Raw genomic sequence first — 24,459 nt, 5'->3', positions numbered from 1 at the left:
AACGAATTTCCTGTACTGTCTTCAACATTTTTGTATGTGGTAGCGATTGTGGGTGCTTCACCTGCATAATCATCTGTATGTATTCACCAAACATTTGTAGATTTACCAAATATGTGTAAAAGTAAATATATGATAACCATGTAGCATACTTCAACGGGATCGAAATTATCAGATTCTAAACATAATATAATACAATATGATCAGTAATTTTTTTGGATCATAAATGAGTCAGGAAAGAAGCAAAGCTTTTGAATAAATTATCCACAATTTTTTGGATTGGCTTCTACATTCAGAATCGAATATTTTGATATCTCTATCAGTCGAAGTAATACTAAATGTACTTTTAGTTTGAATATCCTATAAACCAAATTGTCTCTGTATACATTTGGGTTTTTATGGTTTTATTGATTTCATATAGTATACATTTTCATAATAAAATTCGTATATTATAAATATGTTTTTAATTTCAATAAAAGTTGCTAAAACATTTTCGTTCCTCAAATTTTAAATACACTGACGTGAGGGTTAATTGCATAGCTATGATAAATTCTTATTTTTAATTGACTTTTTTTGAATCAGTATTGATGATTGACTATTTTCTCATTGGAAAAGTTAACTTACCTGATTCCGAAATAGGCGAGGGAGCAGAGGAAAATGACGTGTTAGAATAACTACTAGATAATGTTGAAGTTGAGGAACATTCCGATACGGAACGTCTTTTCGACATGGCAAAATCAACTGAGAGTTGTTCTAACCTCCTCCTAAGAAACCTTTGTTCCCTGCTTAATTGTTCCTTTATATGTGAATGTTTTCTTTCTTTATCTTCCAAATTCTGAAACGAAAAAACATCGGCCAATTATTACGATTATTATTTAGCTTATACAACAATTTGTAATTACAGTAGTTACCATTTTATAAGACACAACTACCCCATCAGAGGCCTACGTGTGTAATGGTACCTGACAGCCTAACTACCTAAACTCTGAATTCAACTGATATTATCCAATTTCGAAAATCGGTTTTGTCTATCTTCAAAGGAGAAGACAATTTATTTTCTCACTAAAGCCGCGATAAATATTGAATATATACCAAGATGGTCCAAGAAGTACCTGGCTTGACCTAGAGATGGCAGTAGTTTCTTAAAAATCACCACTGTGTTAGAAAGTACAAAATCTATACAGCATAAGTTTCAAGTTTGAAGACGCCACGTTCTTTAGTATTTGTTATTTAAACGAGGCCGTACTATCTACGAAAATCATCATCGCAGTGGTCAACCAAATGAGGTGAAGACTCCAGAAATGTTGAAAGAAAATCCGAAAAGCTGTACTGGATGATCGTCGACTGAAAGTGCGCGAGCTAGCAGATATAGTAAGCATTTCAGAAAGTACTGTAAGATGTGCGCACAATGGAACAAAAAAAAAGGTAATGAAGATGTTTCCATCGAGTGTTAAGCAATGTTAACACCCGAAACAAAAGAACAATTAAAACAATGGATTAAAAAGAGAGAATCGGCTTCAAAGAAAGCAATTCCATCTGCAGGCAAGGTCATCGCGTTGGTTTTTTTAGATGCTCGTGGGATAATTTCCATTGACTACCATGAAAAAGTGGGAACCATCAACGGCTAGTATTATGCAAACTTATTGGAACGCTTGAGCGAAGAAATCAAGCAAAAACGTCCGCATTTGGCTAAGAACACAATGCACCAGCTCACACATTGCAAATTAATCGCCAGATTTAGTTCCCTCGGGTTATTTTCTGTTCCCAGACTTGAAAAAATGACTTGCTGGTCAAAGATTTTCCAACAATGAAGATGTGATGTCGCCAGTTAATGTATATTTTGAGGAGCTTTTCGATTCTTAGTATAAAAATAGTATCGAATTGAACATGGAATATATTCCTTTCCAAAATTTGTGTTTTGTTTCTTGAACCAAGTACCTCTGGGACCATTCTCGTTTAACTTGTTCAAGAATTTATTGTGATTATAGTTTTGACTGAGAGAAGATTTTGAATATTTGCGTATGAAAGTAATAATGAAGATAAACATTATAAAGCTAATGTGTTTCTCGACGAAGGAATGTATTGTACAGATTTGTACAGATAACCACCTTCATTAAAAATTTTTATTGAATAAGAATATTCATTGGTTTTTATAAACATAAACTGGAAGAGTATCATTTGAATTCAACACTTACTCAAACTTACAACAACGTACAAATTTGAAAATGAAATATACAAACAAATTGATAGTTACGCTATGGGGGCTTCCATTTCAAGTGTTATGGAAGATCTCGAGTAAACTATCCTAAGAAAATTTAATATAAATATTCTATTATTTTTCCGAGATGATTGCATCACCGCCGTACCAAAGAATCAAATTGAAAATATAAATAAAAAATTCAATTCTTATTATAAAAAACTTACAATCGAAATCGAAAAAATAATAAAATCCATTTTGTTGAGGTTACAATATATAAAATTAACAATAACATAAGAACATATTGGTATACGAAACCAACTTTAAGATGTCTTTAAGATGTTTGAGCGCTGCGTACATAGGGCAGACCTCTCAATATTTAGAAAATAGACTAAAAGGTCATTAATACGATAAAAATAATAAAACGAAAAGAGAATTTTAGGAAACTTAGCATTTTAATAAGACTACAAATAATTTAATTGATGACTGCTACATATTTTTGAGATGAAAAACTGAGGAAAAATGAATTTCTATTTTGATATTCATGACGTAGCTGATTAATATAAATAAGCAAATTGTCAGTGTCAATATCATATTTTTATAAAGGCTGAAAGTAGTCGGAACGTCAAAATTTTTATCTATCTTTTAAATATTCTTTGAAAAAATCTAATTTTCCAACAGATATATTCTTTATAATGGAGTAGTATGCCGTTGTGTTCGACGATCACGTCGCGATTCAGTTGCAAAGTCGAATAGGTCTTTTCCACCAGGGAACTACCTTTTTAGATCGTGCATTTCCAACTTAAGCACTTTTCTCTTCTTATACTTTGAGAGTCATTGCCATTGCTATCGACTTACAACGAGCTAATATTTCCTGCTGGAAAACTCTCCATAGTTACGTGATTGTTGTATCTATCGAGTCAAAATTCGTTTATTACCTCTAACAAGATATATATATATATAGGGGAGCAGCAGATATTCATATAGAGCACTTTGTCTCGATTTGTAAATTTGGTAGAAATTGTCATAGTTACTAAGAAATAAATAAAAAACAATAGCCTTAAGAAATTCTCCTATTACCTGGCCTTGGTTAGAAACAGCAAGATTTTTATAATTTTTTGCTGATAAAACGTTAAACAAAGGTTGAAGAGCATTTTTCCGGACTGAGAAATCATTTAATTGGAAAACTAAGAATTATATGATATGTTTATTGTACTCCAGAAAACCATTTCCATTTTCATATTGATAGCGACTCGTTTTCAGTATTTTCACGATATTAACATCTCAATTAATTTCAATCAAGATCCGAATCTTAAGCTCATTATCTGATAAGGAAACAAAATCTGTTTATTGGTAATTAGACTGATACTACTTTTCTCTGTTTTCTCTTTGAATTGAGTAAACTGAAATGATTTATTTCTCTCTAAAACCTTTTATACAACGTGTTCAGTTCACAGCATATGGAAAATTTTATTATCAATAAATAAAAAATTATTGTTCATAAAAAGTTATGCTTGATATAAAACTTGAATTGTTATTATCAAATATCAATTTTTTTAGTTGCATGCAAAATACGTTGAAGATCATTAATTTTGCTCAAAAAGAAAGTATACGAGTCTTGATACAAAATTGGATTGAAATTAATGTTGTGACATAAAAAAAATTTCACATACGACGTCTCTGAGTTATAGGCCTTCAAAAATGCGAAATGACAGCTTATATTTAAGTATATGTTCTAAATTATACATTATGAATTGTTAACAATCCTTTTACACGGTAAACATGTACAATCTAAAGAGAGCAAAAATGATTTTTTCGATAGATTTTTTAACAAAAAGGTACTCTTTGTTTAACTCTATATAATTTACGTTTTATGAGATATGTAGATTTTTAGATCGTTGTACATTCGCCATAAAAAGACATTCTGAAGAAAATTATCATTTAGCGCACAAACCTTACAACAACAATTTTTTTGTCGACCAGTGTTATACTGGGAACTAGAATATATCGTAGATCATTTTGAATTTATTTCCGAAACATGAAATAATTATAGTATGTACAAAGCGAAGCAACAGAATGTAGTCAATCAGAATCCGAAGCAGATATCTGAAGGAAAAAGCCTTTTTGAAACTAAAGGATGAGATAATCATGGCTGTGTTTCAAAGGAGGAGGAGGCGTCGCTATCGATTTCATAAGAGATATTTAGTCATTGTCGTCGACAATGTGACGCTCTAAACAATCTAATTATCAAAACGAAACCGACTCTTGCATCATTAACTAAGTTAACGCCCGCTGCCGCTGCCAACGGTGATGGAAGCAACATGAATAATGAACATTCTAGAACCGTTCGCAATGTTACTGTTAACATATACTGCCAGATTCTATTTCTTTTTTGTTAATACATTTAATTGAAGAGTGGAAAAATTGGGATGTTTACAATTTATTGGCTTTTCGAAATAGAAGACTGAAGCTACAAACCGTCATGATGAAAACATGGTAAAGACTCATCGCAAATTCCCCTTTAGTTTGGTCAACTTCATCCAATGTCGACTATGGCCCATCCTCAATAGATTCACCCAGAAAAAAAATCGATGTTTTCGATTTTTTTCAAACTTCGGTGTATCATTCTATATTCAATTTGAAGAAATTTGACCACTTTCATTTTTTCAGGAAAAAATTTTTTTTTACAAAAATCGATTTCTAAAAATCCCAGCTTTAATTTGTGCGAATTTTGGATGTTTTTCAGAAATTCCTGACCTAAATTTTTGCCAATGGCTTATTCACAATGACGACTTCCACATAGCGCCACATGGTTCAAAAAACGTTTTTGTGCAAAATGAAAGTGGCCATATTTCTTCAAATTGGATATAGAATGATATACCAAAGTTTGGATTCCTTTGCTGGGAGAATCCATTTGGAATTGGCCCTATAACAAGATGGTTTATAAAATCTTCGAATGATTTGTCGACTATTTGATAATCACCGCTTCATAGTTGAATACAATACGAATACATGGATTTGAGTGTATGTTTATGAAGCATGAGTTGGGTCCATTTTATTCTATCAACCAATACATTCAGTATACTTAGTTTAACATTGTTTTTTTTAACATCTTCTTCATCATCAGGGGTTATACCAACTTTTCTTTTAATTTTTTTCAAACTTTGAGGTATCATTCTATATTCAATTTGAAGAAATATGGCCACTTTCATCTTCCCCAAAACCGTTTTATGAGCCCTCTGTCGCCAAGCTGAAGTCTACGTTGTGAATACGCTATTTAAGCGTTTCAAGTGATACACCCATTTCAAACGGTCGCCATTATGTCCCATTTTGGCCTATCGGGACCAATTTTTTTCTTAAATAAGCGTGTTTCACTCTACTTTCAGCTGGTACTTTAAGAATTAACATCGAATAAAAAATTACCCGTAAAAACTAAAAAATGTTTCTATTTTTAAAAATCCCACCCTTAATTTGTTCGAATTTTGGATATGTTTTTCAGAAATTCCTGACCTAAATTTTTGCCAATGGCGTATTCATAACGTGGACTTCCACATGGCACCACAGGGTTCAAAAAACGTTTTTCGGAAATATGAAAGGGGCCATATTTTTTCAAATTGAATATAGAACGATATACCAAAGTTTGGATTCCTTTGCTGGGTGAATTCATTTAGAAAGGGCCCTAGACTAAGATAGTTTTATAAAATCTTCGAATGAATTGTCGACTAATTTGATAATCACAGCTTCATAGTTGAATACAATACGAACACATGGATTTGAGTGTATGTTTATGAAGCATAAGTTGGGTCCAGAAAAATTGGAAATTTGTCCTATCAACCAATACATTCAGTATACTTAGTTTGAAATTGTTTTCTTTAACATCTTCGTAATCGAAGGTTATACCTACCTTTGGAATCAATTATTTCAATCCTCCACTATTTGGTTAATTTTTCTATTTCTTTGTTTGATACCTTTTAATACCTTTTCCCCCCGCTTTCTCATGACTATTTTCTACTGCTAGAATGGCAGTATTGTCTGTAACATTGACTAATTTAGGCATATCATTCGTATGCATGAGTTGTTGGAGAATTCCAACATACTTTGGTACTCCATAATTTTCTTAAGATCTGAATAGCCTTCCTCTTGTTGTCTGAGATGTATGATAATGAAATTGTATAGTCAATTCCAATGCATTTGGAAGTATTCCCATTACTAAATGGAAGTAACATTTTAAAATAGGGACAAAGGGCCTATTCCTTATAATTCACTTTATAGTTTAGTACTTATGGAATGAATGTGAAGATGACCTCCAAGGAAATTGTTCCGCTTAAATTATCTTTCGCGGGAGAAGGTTCGTGGGTGGAAAACTTCAGTATAAAATAGGGAGATCACGTTAATAGGTCTTAGTTTATTTTCATTTTCTTGAGACGATAACCAAGAAACGCACGTCAGGCAGTGCAATTGTGAGTGTTGGTGTAGTGGTAGTGTAAACAGTGTGTTCACTATGAATATTATCACGAATATGACGAGTACAACATAATATGTATAAACTCAAAACTTTACTAACAGGGCAGAATCGATTGTTTTCAAGGGTTAATTATAATTATGTAGTTTTGAAAATCACTTATTCTGTTTGAGAGAAAATATCATACAGGGTACAATATTCAATACAAATCCCTAAATTGATTTTTCCGAAGCCAGTACTGGAGTTTAGCATTTAGCAAGCCACGCTAATCTTGATTTTCAAGCTTTTTAGAGATTAATAAAGAAGAGGAGTTGACACTTTTTACCTGTATATTATTATTCTATAATAAACGTTTCGATTAAAACTAGTGGCGAATACAGATAGTTTGAGAATTCGAATTTACGAAGCTGTAGCTTTTGGACGACGCCGAGCACAAATATAATGTCGTCCTGGACTGAACAGCAGGACTCACTGCACGGATTTCTGTTGTTACTGTGAAATTAGAACAGTAACAAGATGATACCGCACCTGCGCAGTTTGTAGTGACTTTTTTATTACTCCATTTTTTTTTTCAAGTTATCTAACCTTGAGTCAGATATAAAAAACTACTGTCAATAAAATAATTGTTCATCCAATTTCACTGTTGTGTCTACACCTTAATAATTTCTTTAAAAGATTAAAAATTCTGACTCTTTCTTCGTTTTTCATCTTTAGTTAACGGCTCAATATTTTACAATGTGAAAAAAATGCACAATCACTTGCCAATTAATATCAAAGTTATTTTTATGTTTGTTTTTTAGTTTTTATAAGCTTTTGTCTACAAAGTGTAACTATAAGTAGACGTCAACTTTTTATTTTAACTAAAACCTTATTTTATTTTAGATAAACTCTATATAAAAAATGGAGATTCGATTTATACATTTATACAAAAATCCAACCACTTTTGACATATTTTGTGTTAAACTTTTTCGCACATCAAAATTAGTTTTAGCTTATGTCGACACCTTTGAAATCGATACTGTTCCCTTTGGTAATCGATTATATCCAAAGATTTAATTGTTTTATATAGTGTGGTATATTGATTTTCAAAGCAAACAATCCAAAAATTAATTCACTATCACATATCTAATGATACCACTTAGTATGATAAATTTTTTCACGTTTCTGTTCGAAAAGTAACAACAGATGATGGAAAAAGTTTCCAAAACTGTTAATGAATTTCTCGCGGAAGTAAATAAATAAAATCTCTAGCTATAGAACTTGTTTAATTAGTTTCTTGTATTTAATTACAGTCTCTAGTTGTCAGCAGTATAAAATACGTGCTAACAGTCTATACATAGACGGCAATTTACCCAATCGATCTCTACAGAGAAGTTCCAATGTTTTTCGGAGAAGAAGATGATTAAATCAAAAAGTAATATTAAAATCTGTTGAAGTTTCTGAAAAGTTTAAATAACACAGTCTATTTAGTAAGCATTAAGTACAAAGTAAAATATGAATGAGTACTTATCAATGAATTACATAAACTTCTAATCAAGGTTATTGAAATATTTTTATTAGTGCTGCTTTCTTCACATATCACGATTGATTATCTGAATTCAAAAGATGTCTAGAAGTTAAAAACCATACACTTGGTTTATCGAATTTTCAGTTTTTCATAACCGACTGCAAAAATAATCGTTAGGGTTCTTCTTTTGTCTGAAGCTGCTTGTGATTAGAACTATTTTTTTAGGTTTGAAATAAAAAATGATCGAAAAAAGTAAGCAAATGAAGACATAGATCGGTAATCAATAACATGAGATAATTAAGTAGAAAACTTAAACAAAGTGAAACCAATGTTTTTATCAAATGTAGTCTTCAATAGCAAAAAACAATTTTGTAATAAAAATTGTAAATGTAAATGATAAAAATCATAGAATCGACTCTGTTAGAAATTTTTCATGTTCTCATAAGTATGCAAGTTGAGAAACTTAAATTATAATAAATGTATTTTCGAAATTAATTTTCTTGGTAATTTATTAAGTAAATAAAATATTTCTATTATAAAGAATTGAATTTATATAACATTATTATGAAAACTATCACGTATTTAAAAGAAATACTATATCATTGTGCACAATTACATAATAAAATAGAAGTAAATTTTTGAAGTTTCTTTTTTGTAAAATAATATTTTCTCCACCCAGTCTGATAAATAGTAAATAACTGTCATAATACAAATAAATCTGCCAAAACCAAGCGCGTTAAGACAATGACAACTTATTTAATTTTTTTAAATATTAAATTACATTGACCAAATATTTACATAACCTGATCCATTATCAGCTCTCTCTATAACCTTAGAAACTTTCACCCTCAATAAAAAATTTTCTAGCGCTGACCAATTAAAAAGCCCAACTTACCTTTCATGACCAATTTCTGACCTTTCAAATGATATAATTGGTCAATCGAAATTCCACACATGGTATGCTAAGATCGCGGTGTCGAAGTGTTTCAAATATACAGAGTGTCCCACGACGAGTTAAAACTATCTGTATATGGCAAAATACTTATAGTAAAATAGTGAAACTTTCTACGTTTGGGTTTTCGGATACGATCTTTTTAACTAAAATATTTTCAAAGATGGCCGGTTCTACCGTAATTCGACTGTAACTTTGTTATTTTAAATAAAACGCCCTGTATATTAATACATTTTTAAAATCTAGGTGAAATTTTAGTATACATTGTTTGAAAACTTTGTTCGAAAAACTCATACTTTTCGAGTTATTAATTTTTTTGTAAAAAATTTGACCCTTATAAATTATTTTTTTAAGAGTATAATCTTAAAGATATGAAAATGGTTTCTATTCAGTTGCTTTTAGAAAGGTCAGACTTATTTGCATCTATGTTGAAAAAGTTTTAATTTTTTACAGGGTGTGAATAAAAAATGTTTAAAGTTTAACTTCAGAAATATCAAATTTCTTTATTTTTTTAAATAAAACCACCCGATTTTTTCTTTTCCAATGTATTCAGGGATAAAAAATGAGGCAAATTCATGTAAATTTACAATACCTAAGCCTTACCGTTATCCAGATATTGAAAGTTTTCCATAAATTTTGCAGGTGTTGTCTAGTTTTATGTATTCGTTATTAAATTGAGATCGAGCCAACGATTGTCGAAAGTATCAACAATTGACTAATGACAGTTAAAAAAGTGTCATGCATGAATTTGCCTAATTTTTTACTAACCCTTAATTCATTAAAATAGAAAAAACCGGATGGTTCTATTAATAAAAAATGAAGAAAGTATTTTGCCATATACAGATAGTTTTAATTCGTCGTGGGACACCCTGTATACATGCAAGGAAATGGCAGGTTTCCATATTCCGTGAAAGGTTCGCGGCAATGTTTTCGACTTCTTGAATTATTGATAATACCGAGATTTAATGTGCTAATGTGATTCCTAACAATTTCTGAGATTTCAGAACCTCGTTTTGCAGAGCTAAATTTTCTTAGTTTTTGCTTCTATTAATTTCAGATTTCTCGAATCAAATCAAGATTTTTCACCTTTAGGTTATCGATGCTGACGTTTACATTCTTTTCTGTTAGGAATGTGGCATCGGTAATTAAAATTGATCGACAGACGCTGGTAAATCGTTTATATATAGCAGAAATAATAATAGTTCTAATACTGAACCCTGAAAGACTCCATCGTTCACTAATAACTAGATTCACAGGTGTTGTAGCTTAGGTACTGCCGGTGATTTTCTAAATAAGATTCGAATAAATCCAGCTCTTTACCTCGGATTCCATAGTGTTCCATCTTAAGCAACAAAAGTTCACTCAGTCAAAGGTTTTAGGTTAGGTCAAATGGACAAGTGGACTGGAGCTCTTTCATACAACAAATACAGTCCTCTTTCCTCGAATTTGACATTTTATATTGACAAATCAACGTAGTATTTGTCAGTTATGTTTTTTTTTATGAATTGTCAATAAAATTATAATCTTGGAAACTCAAAATACTATTCGAGCGGATTATGCTGTGGACTGTGGGATTTTCAGCGTAAGTATTTTTTAGTGCAAAAATGAGTGGAATAAGGGTATAATTAAAAACATAAAAACTTTTTAAAACAACGAATGTATATATTTTCAACGATTTTATCTTCATAATCATTTTGAAAATTGAAGATATAATTCTTCAACTTCAAAACATTCTCTTTAGAAATCTAAGGTTCCGTGTCATTTTTTGCTAATTATTAATAAAAGGACTTTTTCAAACTTTAATTAAACTTCTTTAAAAACTAATTTACTGGAGTTGCCTATTTCTTATTTTATCAAAAACTTTTTGTTTGACGTTATAAGTTAAAAACCATCAATTATAAAAGAATTACTTTCAACACAACTTTAATGAAAGGGGAAATTAGGGAAAAAACTTTAGGGGATAATTGGGTAAGATGATCTAGAAAGTGAAGAATATTTTAAGTCCAATTTGTACTTCTAAAGCTAATGTTGATAAGAAAAATCAGAAAATTTGAAATTAAACTTTCTATTGCAAGTTATAAGCAAAAACACTTTCAAATTTAGATGAACTTAAGATATTGAATGATATGAAAAAATAATTTTAAATCTATCGCAAACTATATTTGAATTTAAAAATTATTTTTCGAATTATAAAGATCACAAAGACAATACTATCGATCCAAACTTTTGTAATCGTAAGTCAATGGTAAATAAACCGGACACGAAATTGTATTTTTCATAATAAAATATCGAAGCTAATGTGATTAGCTTCAAAATGATTTAAAATATTGTGAAGTTTCCAACCAGCTTATTACAATTTATTTTAACAAAAATAATATTCAATTGAAACATAACCTGCCAGGATTTTTTGCAAAACTTTCAACCACTTTATCATTAAAATTATTCGGGTTTTTATTTATTATACCTTTGTGTACACTCATTTTGGCCAGACCAATAATGCGACCTTCTGATATGGTGCTTTTTAGCCATGTTTTAAGTCTTCTGACGCTGTTAAAGGATGACCCTACTGTACAGGTCGTGCTTGGTAAAGCGATCAAAATTTTTAATGCCTTTTCCGTTTCGGGAAAGAAGGAATTTGTTTCTTTAAGGATATCAACAACTGTTAGATTTATTAGATTAAGCCTATTATGCCACAATTAGTGTCAAAGTTCAATTTCATTCTTTATGTTCGGTAAATTATGAAATTGAGCAATAGATTCAGATTTTCAGTTGTCATCTTTTGCATCTGCGCTGGGTGTTACCTAGATAATGTGAATGATGGTGTGTTTTCTTCAGCAAAACGTACCTCAAGTCAGGTAATAATTGAATTACTAAAGACCTCTTCCAGTATTCTGAAGGGCTTTCTGCTGGATGATTGCTTCTATAACGTTGTTTCCCCGTAATACGCGGCATTGATGTGATGTCCTCCTCCAGCAACAACATCTTCCTTTATAATTTCGTCTGTAACTTTTTCCGGATTTTCACGGTGGTTTTTAATTAAAAGTGAAATTCTTCCAACGTGTTCCGAGGCTTTGACCACGTCCAGATCTACAGATTAGACACAAATTATACAAAACTAACGTGAATGCTGGTGAACGGCTGTCGTAGAAAGAAATGCAATGCACATACACTTGTATGCCTTGCGTTTTTGCAAATCTGATATAGTCTGAATCTGAATATTTCAATACTTTCTACAATATATATTAAACCTTTATTTGCTTTGCGTCTAGCTACATTTAATCTCTAGGGGGGCAACTGCCCTCTCCCTGCCCCCCATTAGTGACGCCCTTGGATGTTTTTTGCTCTCACAGTCTAACAATACGTTATGATCGGTTCTAATTGAGGGTACCTTTATTAGTAGGTACTGCTGAAAAACTAAAAGACATTTCAATATCATTTTCTTTTCATAAACGCAATTTTTCTTTTACCGCCATCGATGATTTTAGAGTAAATTGGAAAACTAGCTGCAATCAAGTTAAAAGTGATATAATGATATGAAGTGTTTGTAATCATTGGTTAGAATTGAATCAAAAACTGGGAAAATTGCATATCGATTCGTATGCACGCGGAATCTAACAATGTTGCGAATTCAACGGGAGTAAAAATAATGAATCTCAATTAAAAATGGTGATTGCAGGCTCAGAAGAATAACTGCAATTAATAAACGCTAGCGAGCTTATCGCAAAGGGAGGCGAATAGTAATGAGAATGGGAGGAAAAGCATTCCGTAACGAATCGACATCCATTTCATTAAGTAAACCGCAGTCTATAATTAAATAAATATTCGAACGAATAGTACCTATCAATAGGGTTTTAATTAAAAATATCTTGTTACTTCCTAGTATCGACATGTTTATTTATATATGTTGCGAATATAACGAGTTTCGAAAGTGATACACTTCTTATTAGTTAATTTTTCGGACGAGCAGCGTAACGGCGAATACTGAAACGTAAAAAGTGAAAAATACACTTTTAAACGAGTTGTGTACACTACGTTTCCAACGACCACGTACTAAATTTTTCAAAAAAACGTATTTTTTAAATAAAAAAGTCAATTAAACAATATCACACAAAATATATAAACATGTATGCTGAAAAGTTGAAAAATCCTACAATTTTTTTTTATTTTGTAATAACGAATAACAATAAATATTTTGTAAGTATATTAGATACCTAATAAGAACTAAATAAGTATTCACACATTGAAGGACAGTAATTTTGTAATATTTTGTAATTTTTAGAATATTCGTAGTATAGTTTTACTTTTTTCACACGCACCAGCGGAGTCTAGAAACTAAGTAAAGAGCGATGGCGACTATAACAGAAAAAATTTAAAAACGTAAATGATTCAAATCAGCAATTTTTGTGCGCATAAAAGTATTTTTGGGAGTGTTACATGAAACTTGGGAAATTATTTCCAAAACAAGACACTGGGATTCTACTCGTACGCCAGTAAATAATATTTGTGCCGCTATAGCCTTATTGTTAAAAAACGACCGTTTTGTTTTAAACGGCTATTGCCATCTAATGATGCAAGTGTCCCTCAACGAGCTAATATAACCTCAAAAAATCATATTGTCTACTTCTTCAGTCTTTTTAAATTTAGCCTTGTGCCTTTCGGCAGCCAGCCAGGTTCATATTGTATTCGCGTATTCTCTTTATCGTTCGAGACCATATATAATATGAGAAAAAGAAGCATTTCAATACATGTATTGAAAAATGCTACAAATAACATTAAAAATTTTGCTGCCATGCCTTATGCATGAGATAATGATCGTTTGGAGCTTGTAACAGAAACTTATTAATTTATTCACGGGCAAATGTTTTAGATCTTTTGGGTTTATAGCCAACTGATTTATTTTTAAATTCGCAATGAGTTTCGAGTATTCACTTATGTCTACGTCGTTATTTACTATTAAGGTGGCTTTCAGTTTTGAATAAATCGACCAAAGTGTTGAGGACTTCCACACTTTGGATTTAGTTTCAACGTAAGCTAGTAACACTCTTTTTATGAAGCTGTTTATGCCTTTTTAAGTACGCCACACCATAAAAGAATTATATTCCTTTAAATACTGTTCCCTGGATGTCTCAGTCGTTGCAGTTGCCGATTCAACAAAATCTTCTGGTGTGCAGTTTAAACTTTCTTCACTATCACTTTCCATCGCCAATACTAATACTCCTTTTATTTAGACGCAAAACGGATTCTCCTGAACGAATATCAAGAAATAAAAGTGTGACAGTTTATCGGAGAAACGAATTGACGTGAGAAGGAAAGCGTACGCAACCCACTATTTTGATAAAACAATTTTAAACTTGCGTTAAAAGATTACACGTTACGGCACTTCTCTTAACAAAAAATCGTGAAAATATAAACCGTTACGGTACTTTTTGGACCAATTAAGCAATTACATTCTTTATGAATGAGAAAAAAAAACATGAATATTATAACGAACGTAGAAAAAAACATTTTCATTATAGTCTAGACGTTTTCTGTTTCACGTTAGTTTATTAGTTGTTATTACATCGAAAAAGTTAAATAATCTGTGGCTAATCAACTTGTTCTGGCACAGGCACATTTGGTCTTTCAGTACTCGTGGTACATATTCTTAGTATGCTATATCACCAATCAAAAGCGTCTATCCGCCGTCTTTCAGCCCATCGCACAAGTCAGGTCTAATTGTGAAAAAAATTCATGTGGTTTTTAAAACAGCTTACCTAGTCTGGAAGATTTCAAAACATTTATTTATTAATATACTCTACAGGCCGTGTAAGCATAGGTCAAGAATTGCAATCTTAAATAGTTTTATATATTATATATCAAAGTCGTCTATTTTGCATTTTCCACACAATATTTCTCCATCCCTTCCTGTTTTTTCTCTCCAATTCTGAACATTATTATTTTTTAGTTCTTCCATCTCTTCCTTTCCCTTTCTCCCTATTGGTCTTCTTTGTCTCCTCTTAGTATCTTCCTCTCCCATCTTTCCAACATGGCTTCATCTGCTTTTTTTAATATCCATATCTCACATGCATATTTTGCGGTGGGTCTTACTACTGTTTTAGATATTCTTATTTTTGTTTTTTTGATTTCATCAGTGATTTAATACTGGCTATCAGTTCTAATTCTTCTACTCCCTTGTGTTCTATTACTACTCCTAGATACACAAAGTTGGAAACTCTTTCGAAATTGTACTCTTTGTGTCTGGTTATCCTAAAAGACAAGTAATCAATGATCATATATTTTGTCTTCTCTTGATTTATTTTTGGCTTCCTCTTCCAATTTTATTACTGCCTTCTTTAAGTGCTTCTTGGATTTTGCTATCAATGCTACGTCTTCTGCGAAAGCTAGACATTGGTATTCGTTATTGTAGATTGTCCAATCGCTTTTTAATTTAGAATTTTGGTTAATTACTTCCAAAACCATATTAAATAATACAGTGGAGAGCGGGTCACCTTGTTGGAGTCCTTTGTTGACATGAAATTCTTCAGATTTATACCCTTTCCATATCACTTCATTTTTTGTTTTATCTAAAGTTAGTCTAACTAATCTGATTATTTTTGCCGGTGTTCCTAATTTGCTTATTGCCGCGTACATTTTGTTCCTATTTATTTTGTCATGTGCCTGCTTATAATCTATGAATAAGGAATAAAGTGGTATCTTGTATTCATACCAAGTGGTTTGTAAATATGTTAGGGAGGAAATCTGGTCCGATGTTGACCTTTTAGCTCTAAATCCCGCTTGATATTCAACTAGTATTTTCTCGGCACATTCTTGTTCTTTATTATTTTCGTTAGCACTTTATAGCAGGTATCTAGCAATGCAATTCCCCTATAGTTTTCGCAAAGCAGTTTATCACCTTTTTTTGGAATTGGACGTGCTTTCCTCCATTCTTGGGGCATGCTCTCTTCTTCCCATATTATTTGGATTAATTCGTATAACTTTTCTCCTCCGTATTCCAACATTTCTGCTGTAATTTCACTTTCCCCTGGTTTCTTGTTTTTTTTTTGTTCTGCAATTATGGATTTTACTTCTTCTTCACTTGGTACTTCTACTTTAATGCCGTCTTCAAAACATAAACGATGTTAACTTGGATAAAAACAGAATTAAAAATTTTCTATTCAGATTCAAATTCAGAAACACACAAAGTGTACTAAAGCTACTAACCAATTCAGGGGTGGTTTCGAGCTTAATCAATTCCAACGTTGTAAGCTTGGGTCTGAATTGAATAGAAAGTCGGACAAAAGTACGAGATAAAATTAATATTGTTCAAATATTTATTTGAAAAAGGGTTTGCCTAGCATCTGAATGAATATAAGGAAATTCTTTCTTCCAAGCTGCAACTCAACTTTTCAAATGCAAAGGTAGATTATGTTTGGTCATAGAAAAGCTCGTACTCATGTGATGATTGTAAAATAATTTTTTTTATAAACACAAATACAAAATGAATAGCTTTTCATTGCCATTTCAAATATCATCTCTCCAATAAACGGTTCACCGTATCTACATCGATGGTGCTTCATTTCGAAATTCCATGAAAAGGGGTGATTGAGAGGCGATATGTACTGGCACTGATACTCTGATGGGTATTAGTGTTGAACTCGAGCTTAGTACATCCCATCGGTCAAATTAGACTGCAAGCATGATTTATGTATATGCTGCGTGTCTCAGATTGATTGTTGAATCCTAATTACATGAAATGCTGATGGAGGTTTTGATCTATTTAGAACGTGAGTAATCCAGCTGAAAACACGTTACGCTATAAAGAGAAGTTGACCGATTAACGAAAGTTTTCAATAGAATTCAGTTTGTATGAAAGTAAATTATTCCAGTGATACAGAATGATTTTTGAAAAAAAAAATCGACGTGTAAATTTTAACCTATTAATGTCCATAACTATGTGAATATTTCTAAATGATTAAAATCATTATTTTGTGTTGAAAAATTTTAAAATATGACATAAAAAATGTTTGAAAAAATCATCTTCTTGTCTGTTTGCATATAGGTCTGGGAATTAAGCTCCATAGCAAAATTAAACCAATATATTGAATATTATTATTAGAATACAGGTCATTTATAGTGTAGAAGGTACTTTCCAGTAAATATGCCCTCAAATTATTGCGGAATGCTGGAAAAGATTATATAAATTTGATTTCAAACGGCATATAATAGTGCATTTTTTTGTATTGTGAAGTATTGAGCCCTTAACTAATTCTGAACTTGGAGTAGATCGTGCTCCGCGCTCCTAAGTGAATAGCCATGCAACATCTGAAATTTTAAGAATTTTTAATGTTTTAAAGAGGCCCAGCAGCTTTCTTTTGTAGTTTGAAAGATCGCTCAAAATAGAATAAGAAGGCGGATAAGTTCAGTTCTTTGGAAACTGATCTCAGCGCAAAATAGGAGAAAATTAATGTTTTGGATAAGGGGACAATATGTAACGCCCATTTCAAGTAATTGTCCTCCACAACAAGCCATAAGAATTTAAAAGATTCAACGACATCAATGGTGGTGTTATTTAATAAAAAAGGCTTTTACCACTGATATCTAGATAGGCGATGTCGTTTTTTAACAAAATAGGGCCTAGTAGGGAGCCTTGGGGCACTTCTCATTCTATTGTTTAGGTTCTATCGAAAGCCTAAAGTTCCGATTGAATGTAAACTGTGGACGACAACTGAATATAACAATGAAATTCAATTCCATTGGAGTACCAAAATTAAGTGAAAAGCCGTAGAAGATTCAAGGGCGAAATGGACAACAAACCAAAAACCAAACATACAGATACTACTAGGTTGTCCACCGCAAAGGTGTTATGACAGCTGGAGCCCAGCATCTCAAGAACTCTTGCTTATAGTTTATCTCGATGATAATTTATTAATCTGTCACAATTTTTGTGGATTTGTTAATATCTAGAAGGAGTGTGACATTTGTTAACCAATATCACAAATATGATGTTCGGTAAGTGTTTTTCAGTTTCCTTAAGTTTTAGAAATACATTTTAATTTAAATCAGACAAGACATTTCTTTTTACTATTTCTTCCGAACAACAAGTTTCGAACATCAGACATTCCTTGTGAAATTACGAATTATTGGAAAAACTTTCACCGCAATCACTTGAAATAATGTATCAGAAGTTTTGTTATTTCTAAATTTTCCTCGAGTTCTTTGACGAGCGAAAAACTTTTTCATAGCCCTTAAATATTTTCTTTGTTAATAAGTTAGTGAAACTTTGCTAGAAGTGAAAACACAATGTCGTAAAAAAGTCTCGCTTTTTCAAAGTTGACGAATGAAACGGTTTAATGATTATTTTGTTCATAAAATAAGTAATATTTCTACGAAATAATAGAGAAGAAATGATTTTTGCGCAGTTGTGAGGAAAATTACTATAACGAACTCTTCCACAACATGAACCGTGAAGCCAGTCCTGATAGATTTTGTGAAAGGATCTGTTTGGTGCACGGCGCTCAGTATAAATTTCCAAGAACGGCATATCTTTTCATAACTTACTCACAGTATGTAATTTCCGTATTCACAGAACTAACTTCTAGAAAAGCCTTTTTGCTTCTTTACTTTCTAGAATTGAATTATCGAAAAATCCTTTTTGTAATAATAGGCGCTTGTTTATCAGTCCGTAAGTAATCTGATATCATCCTAAACACAACGGGATAGTGAAGTAAACGGTGTGATTAAATAAATTACATCAAATATTAAAAATTAGATAATTACGTTACGTTGGCGAAAGACATCCCAGTAAGTATAATAAACGTAAACGATTACTGGATTACTATCAAAAAGGAAACCAGTGTTGGATCCTGAGTACAGTTGATATCAGTAACAGATCGATCCTTGAATTGAGCTGAGAAATGGAAAATGAAGAAGTTTCTATCGCAGCATCGAGACCTATTCGTACCAAAAGGAGGGAAGATTGGTAGAACATGAACCGTCAAACACAAAATCGATACTGGTGATGCCAGCCAAACAGTCAATCTGGTCGCGAACTACCAAGAGCGAAGAGAGAAGAAGAAGAAGTAAGAACAATATTAGTACTTAGAGAACCAGTACGAGATTTGATGGAAGAATGACTTTGTAATGAAAATGTTACTTTATTCTAGAAAAATATAGTTTTTATGAACAAAATTACAATCAGTTTGTATGGGGTTTGTAATACTTCCAAAAAAATTGTCTCAGATATTAAGTAGAATATCCATTTGTATCTTCCAGCACCTCTTCACTCTTCAGTAAACTATTTTTAGAAAGTGTTTTAAAGAAATCGTAAAACAGTTGAACGAATTTTTCTGCAACAATTTCCATACTAAATTCATAAATAAAAACCATTCAGACTGACATCCATGACACTCATCAAATTTCTCCTTCCATTTATTCCACATTCAGTTATAATCCAATTATTTGGTTCGATTTTTTCTTTGTTCTGTACAATTAGTACATTTAAGCCAATATAAATAGAACGGAGATAGTTGTTAGTTCTTTTTCGTCCAAAATGGTGAAAAAATCCATTGATTCGCATTTTCTGATTCAAGTCGCTTGATTATAAATTTGCTTCTGACCCACAACATTTTTCATCCATATTCTAGTTTATTCCATGTTCCCAAATATTTATTTTCATTTTTTTACTTACACATTTCATAAATACGTTAGTTTTTGAACCTTTCTGTATATATTATCGTGAATAAATTATCATTTTATTATGATGATTTTACCACACTCATTACACATTTACAAACTTGATGAATAAGAGTTTTTCCGTAGTGGTATTGTGACAAAATTAAACAACAAAGTGTACTAACTCTAATATATTATCGAGTCTTTCGAATTCATTCGCACTCAACGTCTGGAAATTAATTAGTTGAGAATTGCTGCGTTTTAAATTTCATATTTGATATACATATCAATGTTATTGTTTGAAAATCAACGAAATTTAAAACGCCGAAATTCTTAACTAATTAATTTCCAGACGATCTATACACAAGTCTTCGAAACCTCAGAAATATATTACAGTTGGTAGACCTAAGTATTTAATTTTGCCACAATCCCAGTAAGAAAACTCTGCTACACAAAACATGGTAAATACTATGCCAGAACTATTTCCTTTTTTTAATATAATTGTGTATGGATAACTGTATTTCTTAATTTTAGTTTGTTAACGCAAATTCTTTTACTAAAAAATGTATGAGAACTTACTTTTATAAACCTCTTTGCCTTTGTTAAAAGTCCTAATGTAGTATGCCTAGATGCTTCGGGCCCCAGAGGCACAATATCTTTAAGTTTCTCTAAGCAGTTTCGCAGATGTGCCCGTCTGAAAATAAAAACAACTTGTTACTTTACAGTATTTACAAACTCTCAAGCCACCATAGAAGAGAAGTCACAGTGAAAAAGTTGTAATTGAATTTGCTTATCAAAATGAAACAAAGTTCATATTTTATTGGTATATTAAAGTGCAATTTGACCGGTCTTGACATTTCAATAGTACTATTCGGGATATAGTTTATAGTATATTCATAGTTTTTGAATATCATCCTACACACACATAATTGTATCCCCGCGAAAAAATGCCTTTCGGGAAGAGCTCCCAATCGCCCCCCATATCTCTTCCGACGGTGTCAACAGCTTGAGATCTGGCCTTGTGTGTTGTGTTTTTCGCAGCCTCTAAAAGACTTATTACGATTAAGAACTATCTTGGAAAGTTAATATAATTGTCAAAGATATCTCTACTCCAGATCTTCTCAACTCTCTGATTAGCGGGATCTCTTCTTCCCTTGATCTGTATCTTCATTTGGTTGCTTGACATAATCTTCCGTCAACTGTCTCAGTTGGATGATGGTTTGTGTCCACATTCTTCCTCTTCAATCCTTCCTCTATAACATCTTCCATATTTTTTGTTCTACTTCTCTTTTAGAGCTGCTACATGCTGTAGTAAAGCTCCTTACGATGGGTCAAGGTAATGTATCCACACATTCTAGATACATACAGTGCAGTCTTCTGGTGTCTTCCTCTTCTGGTAGAATACAACTTGGGTTTTTCGCGTTGATGTTAAAACTGGATTTTTTGTGTGTTTCAAACCTAACCAAACTTCGATGACAGTGGTCTAAGTACTGGAGCACGAAGATCAAAAGGTTGATTTTATGGCCGCGTCAGCTTCATTGATACCCTTCTTTGGACCGGAAGCCTCCTGCGGCGTAACAAAAATAGCTACTAAGAATAGAATACAACTTTAGAGCCGTGGCGAAGGAATTAAACAGGTCAAAGGCAAGCAAACAATTTACATTACCCATCATAAAACTTCAAAGCAAAAATGATTAGTAAAGACAGTGAAAGTGTTAAAATTTTTGTGTTATCGTGGCATTGTGAGGACAATAAAAATTAAAAATTGCTAGAATTGACAGAGGAGTTTTTGTATAGGTTCCGTTGAACAGAGAAAGAAACTGCATAGCAAATATTATGTCATTGTGATAGCTTCACAGACAAACAGCTCGCAGCATAAGTTTGAGGAAAGCCACTGATGAGTTGAAGTGGAATAAAACATATGCCACTTCAGTGAAGACCAAAACCTATCTGCGTAAGTTGCAAAATCTAGACCGTATATGTTATGGTTTGATTCTGCTTTTTCATCGCTAAACACTGTTAGATTTTTCCCTCTATTAACATCTGGATATAACGTTTTGTACCTAATGTTTTTTTCTTTATATTTTCAGCTTTCAAGCGGAGTGAGTTGAATGTGTGAATCACATTTTCAGGATTTGTCTATTTATTTATATGTACCTAATAAGAAGTAATGTATTCATTTCACTCGACTTCTCTACATCTTTCACGTATATGTTGTTTTTATGATGTCGCGTTCTTGATGTTTACTTTAAATGGAAGATCTCCACCGTATAAGACTGTATAGGACACTGGGGTAAAAGGATTTCTATACAAAAGTTTATTCTGTTTAATGTTTGTTTTCTTGAAATCTGGCGCCGTCGTCGTCGCAATCCTTATACAAAATAAAGCTGAAACTATCTTTTGTCAGCAAATCTCTAAAGATAAGCTTTTCAATTTAGAAATTCGGTGGAATTTACTCTGAAGTAAACCGCTATAAACAATAAACAAATTTGATTCATTATAAGATGACAGCATACACAAGAATTTTCAAAATATATGGGACAAAAAATCTGGACGTAACTAATGCGGTTGATCAAAAATATTGTTTTTGGAAATCACTAGGATACAATTATTTATTTAGAGAAAATGAAGACAGTTCACATCCATTTACCCTCGATAATTGAGTTATCATACGGGTTATTTAAAGAAGAATGATCTTGGACCTTGAAAGCTCAAATGATAAAAAAACTTGTGATGTGGCTCTACAGACGCATCCTGAAGATACTTTGGACTGAAAAAATCACCAACGACGAAGTACTAAGACGCATTGGTCGCAAAAGAAAGATGTTGACAATTATTTAGGACACATCTTACGCAAAAACCGACTGCTACAGAACATAATGCAGGTCCTATAGAAAAAAATTAAATGGCTACTATGTAGCTACTAAAAAGTTCTACACTTTAATCATGTAATTTGAAAATTCAAATAACAAAATTTTTATTCTTATTTGAAAAAAAGATTTTCCTTTACAAAATTAGATGACAACTCACATTTTATGTACAAAACACACTGTATTTATTCAGTGAAAATATTATTTGGGTCAATATCACAAAAACACCCTTATTTTTAATCGATAATTCTCTCGTTGAAATATCGGTTTTTTCAAAAAATGTCGTTGTGCTTATTGTTCATTGGAATACCTACTTTCTAATGGATGAAAAAAATAAACATTATTGTGGTGAATTTTTTCAGGAAACGCAAAAAAAAACGAAGAAAATTCCAATACAAAAATATTTTAATTAATCTCTATGGATAATTTTTAGCTGTTTACTATAATTTTACACTTAAATTCACTAAAGCAAAGTATATTTTTCCAAACATTAAAAAATGGAGATTTCATTAAATAGAAAGCCTACCGATTTTTTGAAAAAGCCCAAATTCCCGATTAAAAATTGGGCTACCAGTCAAAATGAGGTGAAAAACTAAATATTTCGAATCAAAAAAATTACAGTGTGTTTGGAATAAAAAGTATTCAACAAATAGTATGGAAAGTTTCCTATATCCAAATTTTGTTTTATTTTTACTAAACTTTTTACCATCGAAAAGCGGAACCGTAATGTATTAGATCTCAAAACCTTACTTAGGTCTGTAAAATACGCCAGAAATACCTGTTCCTTATAAGTTTTCGTCTCTTTCTCCTTACACCGTGTAACAAAATGGTTATATTGCTTCTCATACCTTAGTCTGAATTTGGCAGGTAACAGCTCAGAATTAGCTTCATTTGCAGCCTTCAAAATGGCTTCGAGAAGTTCATCGTCGGATGAATCCATTAATATTATTGTATCGGATTCGGTTTAATGTTGTTTAATTTAGAAGGAGATTGTACTTATTCGGTAACTTCCATGACGTTTTGAACAACTTTGACTTTTTAGTAACAATTACATGGTTATATAAAAATTATCTGTATTATTTTATATTTTCAAAAAATTAAAAAGCTAGAAAAGGTTTAAATTTTATTTGATGGACTATTTCGTAAATATTTATTTACTTGTAGTAACAATATATATAAACTCCGAAGTTCTTTGTAGCAGAACCAGCGCTAATGTCGCTGTTCTTAGTAGCAGTGCAAGAGAACTAGTTCACTGTACATCTTGAAATCGGTCTAGAGTCAGTTCAGCCAGTTCCACCTTAAATAGAACAATCAACAAATGCTCCATTGCTTTCTGCACTGCAATGCATTCTGTACTGGTCCAGTTCATTACAGTTCCAGTGCAGCTACGAAGAACAAACCTATGGATACAAGACTATCCTCAATATATAAGAGTAAGTGAGAAATTCTGAAAAATACCATAATTCAATTCAAAATCAGACGCATTGTATTCTATAGAAATGAAAATTGAATTTTAAAACTTCATTTAGATGTTACCACCTCTATTCCAATAACACAGTTCCAGTAACAATTTATTGTACAAAAAATTCTTCATTCGTATTCAAAATGTATGTATCCCTCACCAAAAGAATTTTGGGTTCTGTATGGTGGAAAAGAAATTGATACCTAACTTGTGAAGGATTTCCACCCATAAACATATATTTTGACCGTTACCGAATAATTTGTTTCAGTTAAATACAGTTTTCCTGATTTCATATGAAACACATTACGGTACATTTACATGACTCAACGGCAATTTCAGATACAATCAATGCGCGTTTGTCA

At 31.8% G+C, this 24,459-nt stretch overlaps 1 protein-coding gene across 1 annotated transcript in view; it reads right to left on the bottom strand.

Annotated features, from left to right (window-relative positions):
• Positions 1–24,459, bottom strand: part of LOC130900790 (max dimerization protein 1-like) — a 302,666-nt gene that overhangs the window by 56,384 nt on the left and 221,823 nt on the right. The window contains exons 4-5 of the mRNA XM_057811660.1: positions 20,345–20,459; positions 622–832 (exon numbers count right to left, since the gene is read on the bottom strand). Coding sequence (XP_057667643.1) covers positions 622–832; positions 20,345–20,459 — 326 coding nt within the window. The remainder of the gene's footprint in view (positions 1–621; positions 833–20,344; positions 20,460–24,459) is intronic.

Source organism: Diorhabda carinulata, chromosome X (genome assembly GCF_026250575.1).
Source record: "Diorhabda carinulata isolate Delta chromosome X, icDioCari1.1, whole genome shotgun sequence".
NCBI classification, from domain to species: domain Eukaryota; kingdom Metazoa; phylum Arthropoda; class Insecta; order Coleoptera; family Chrysomelidae; genus Diorhabda; species Diorhabda carinulata.
Note: the sequence above shows the minus strand (reverse complement) of the source record. Positions and strands in the feature narration are given on the sequence as shown.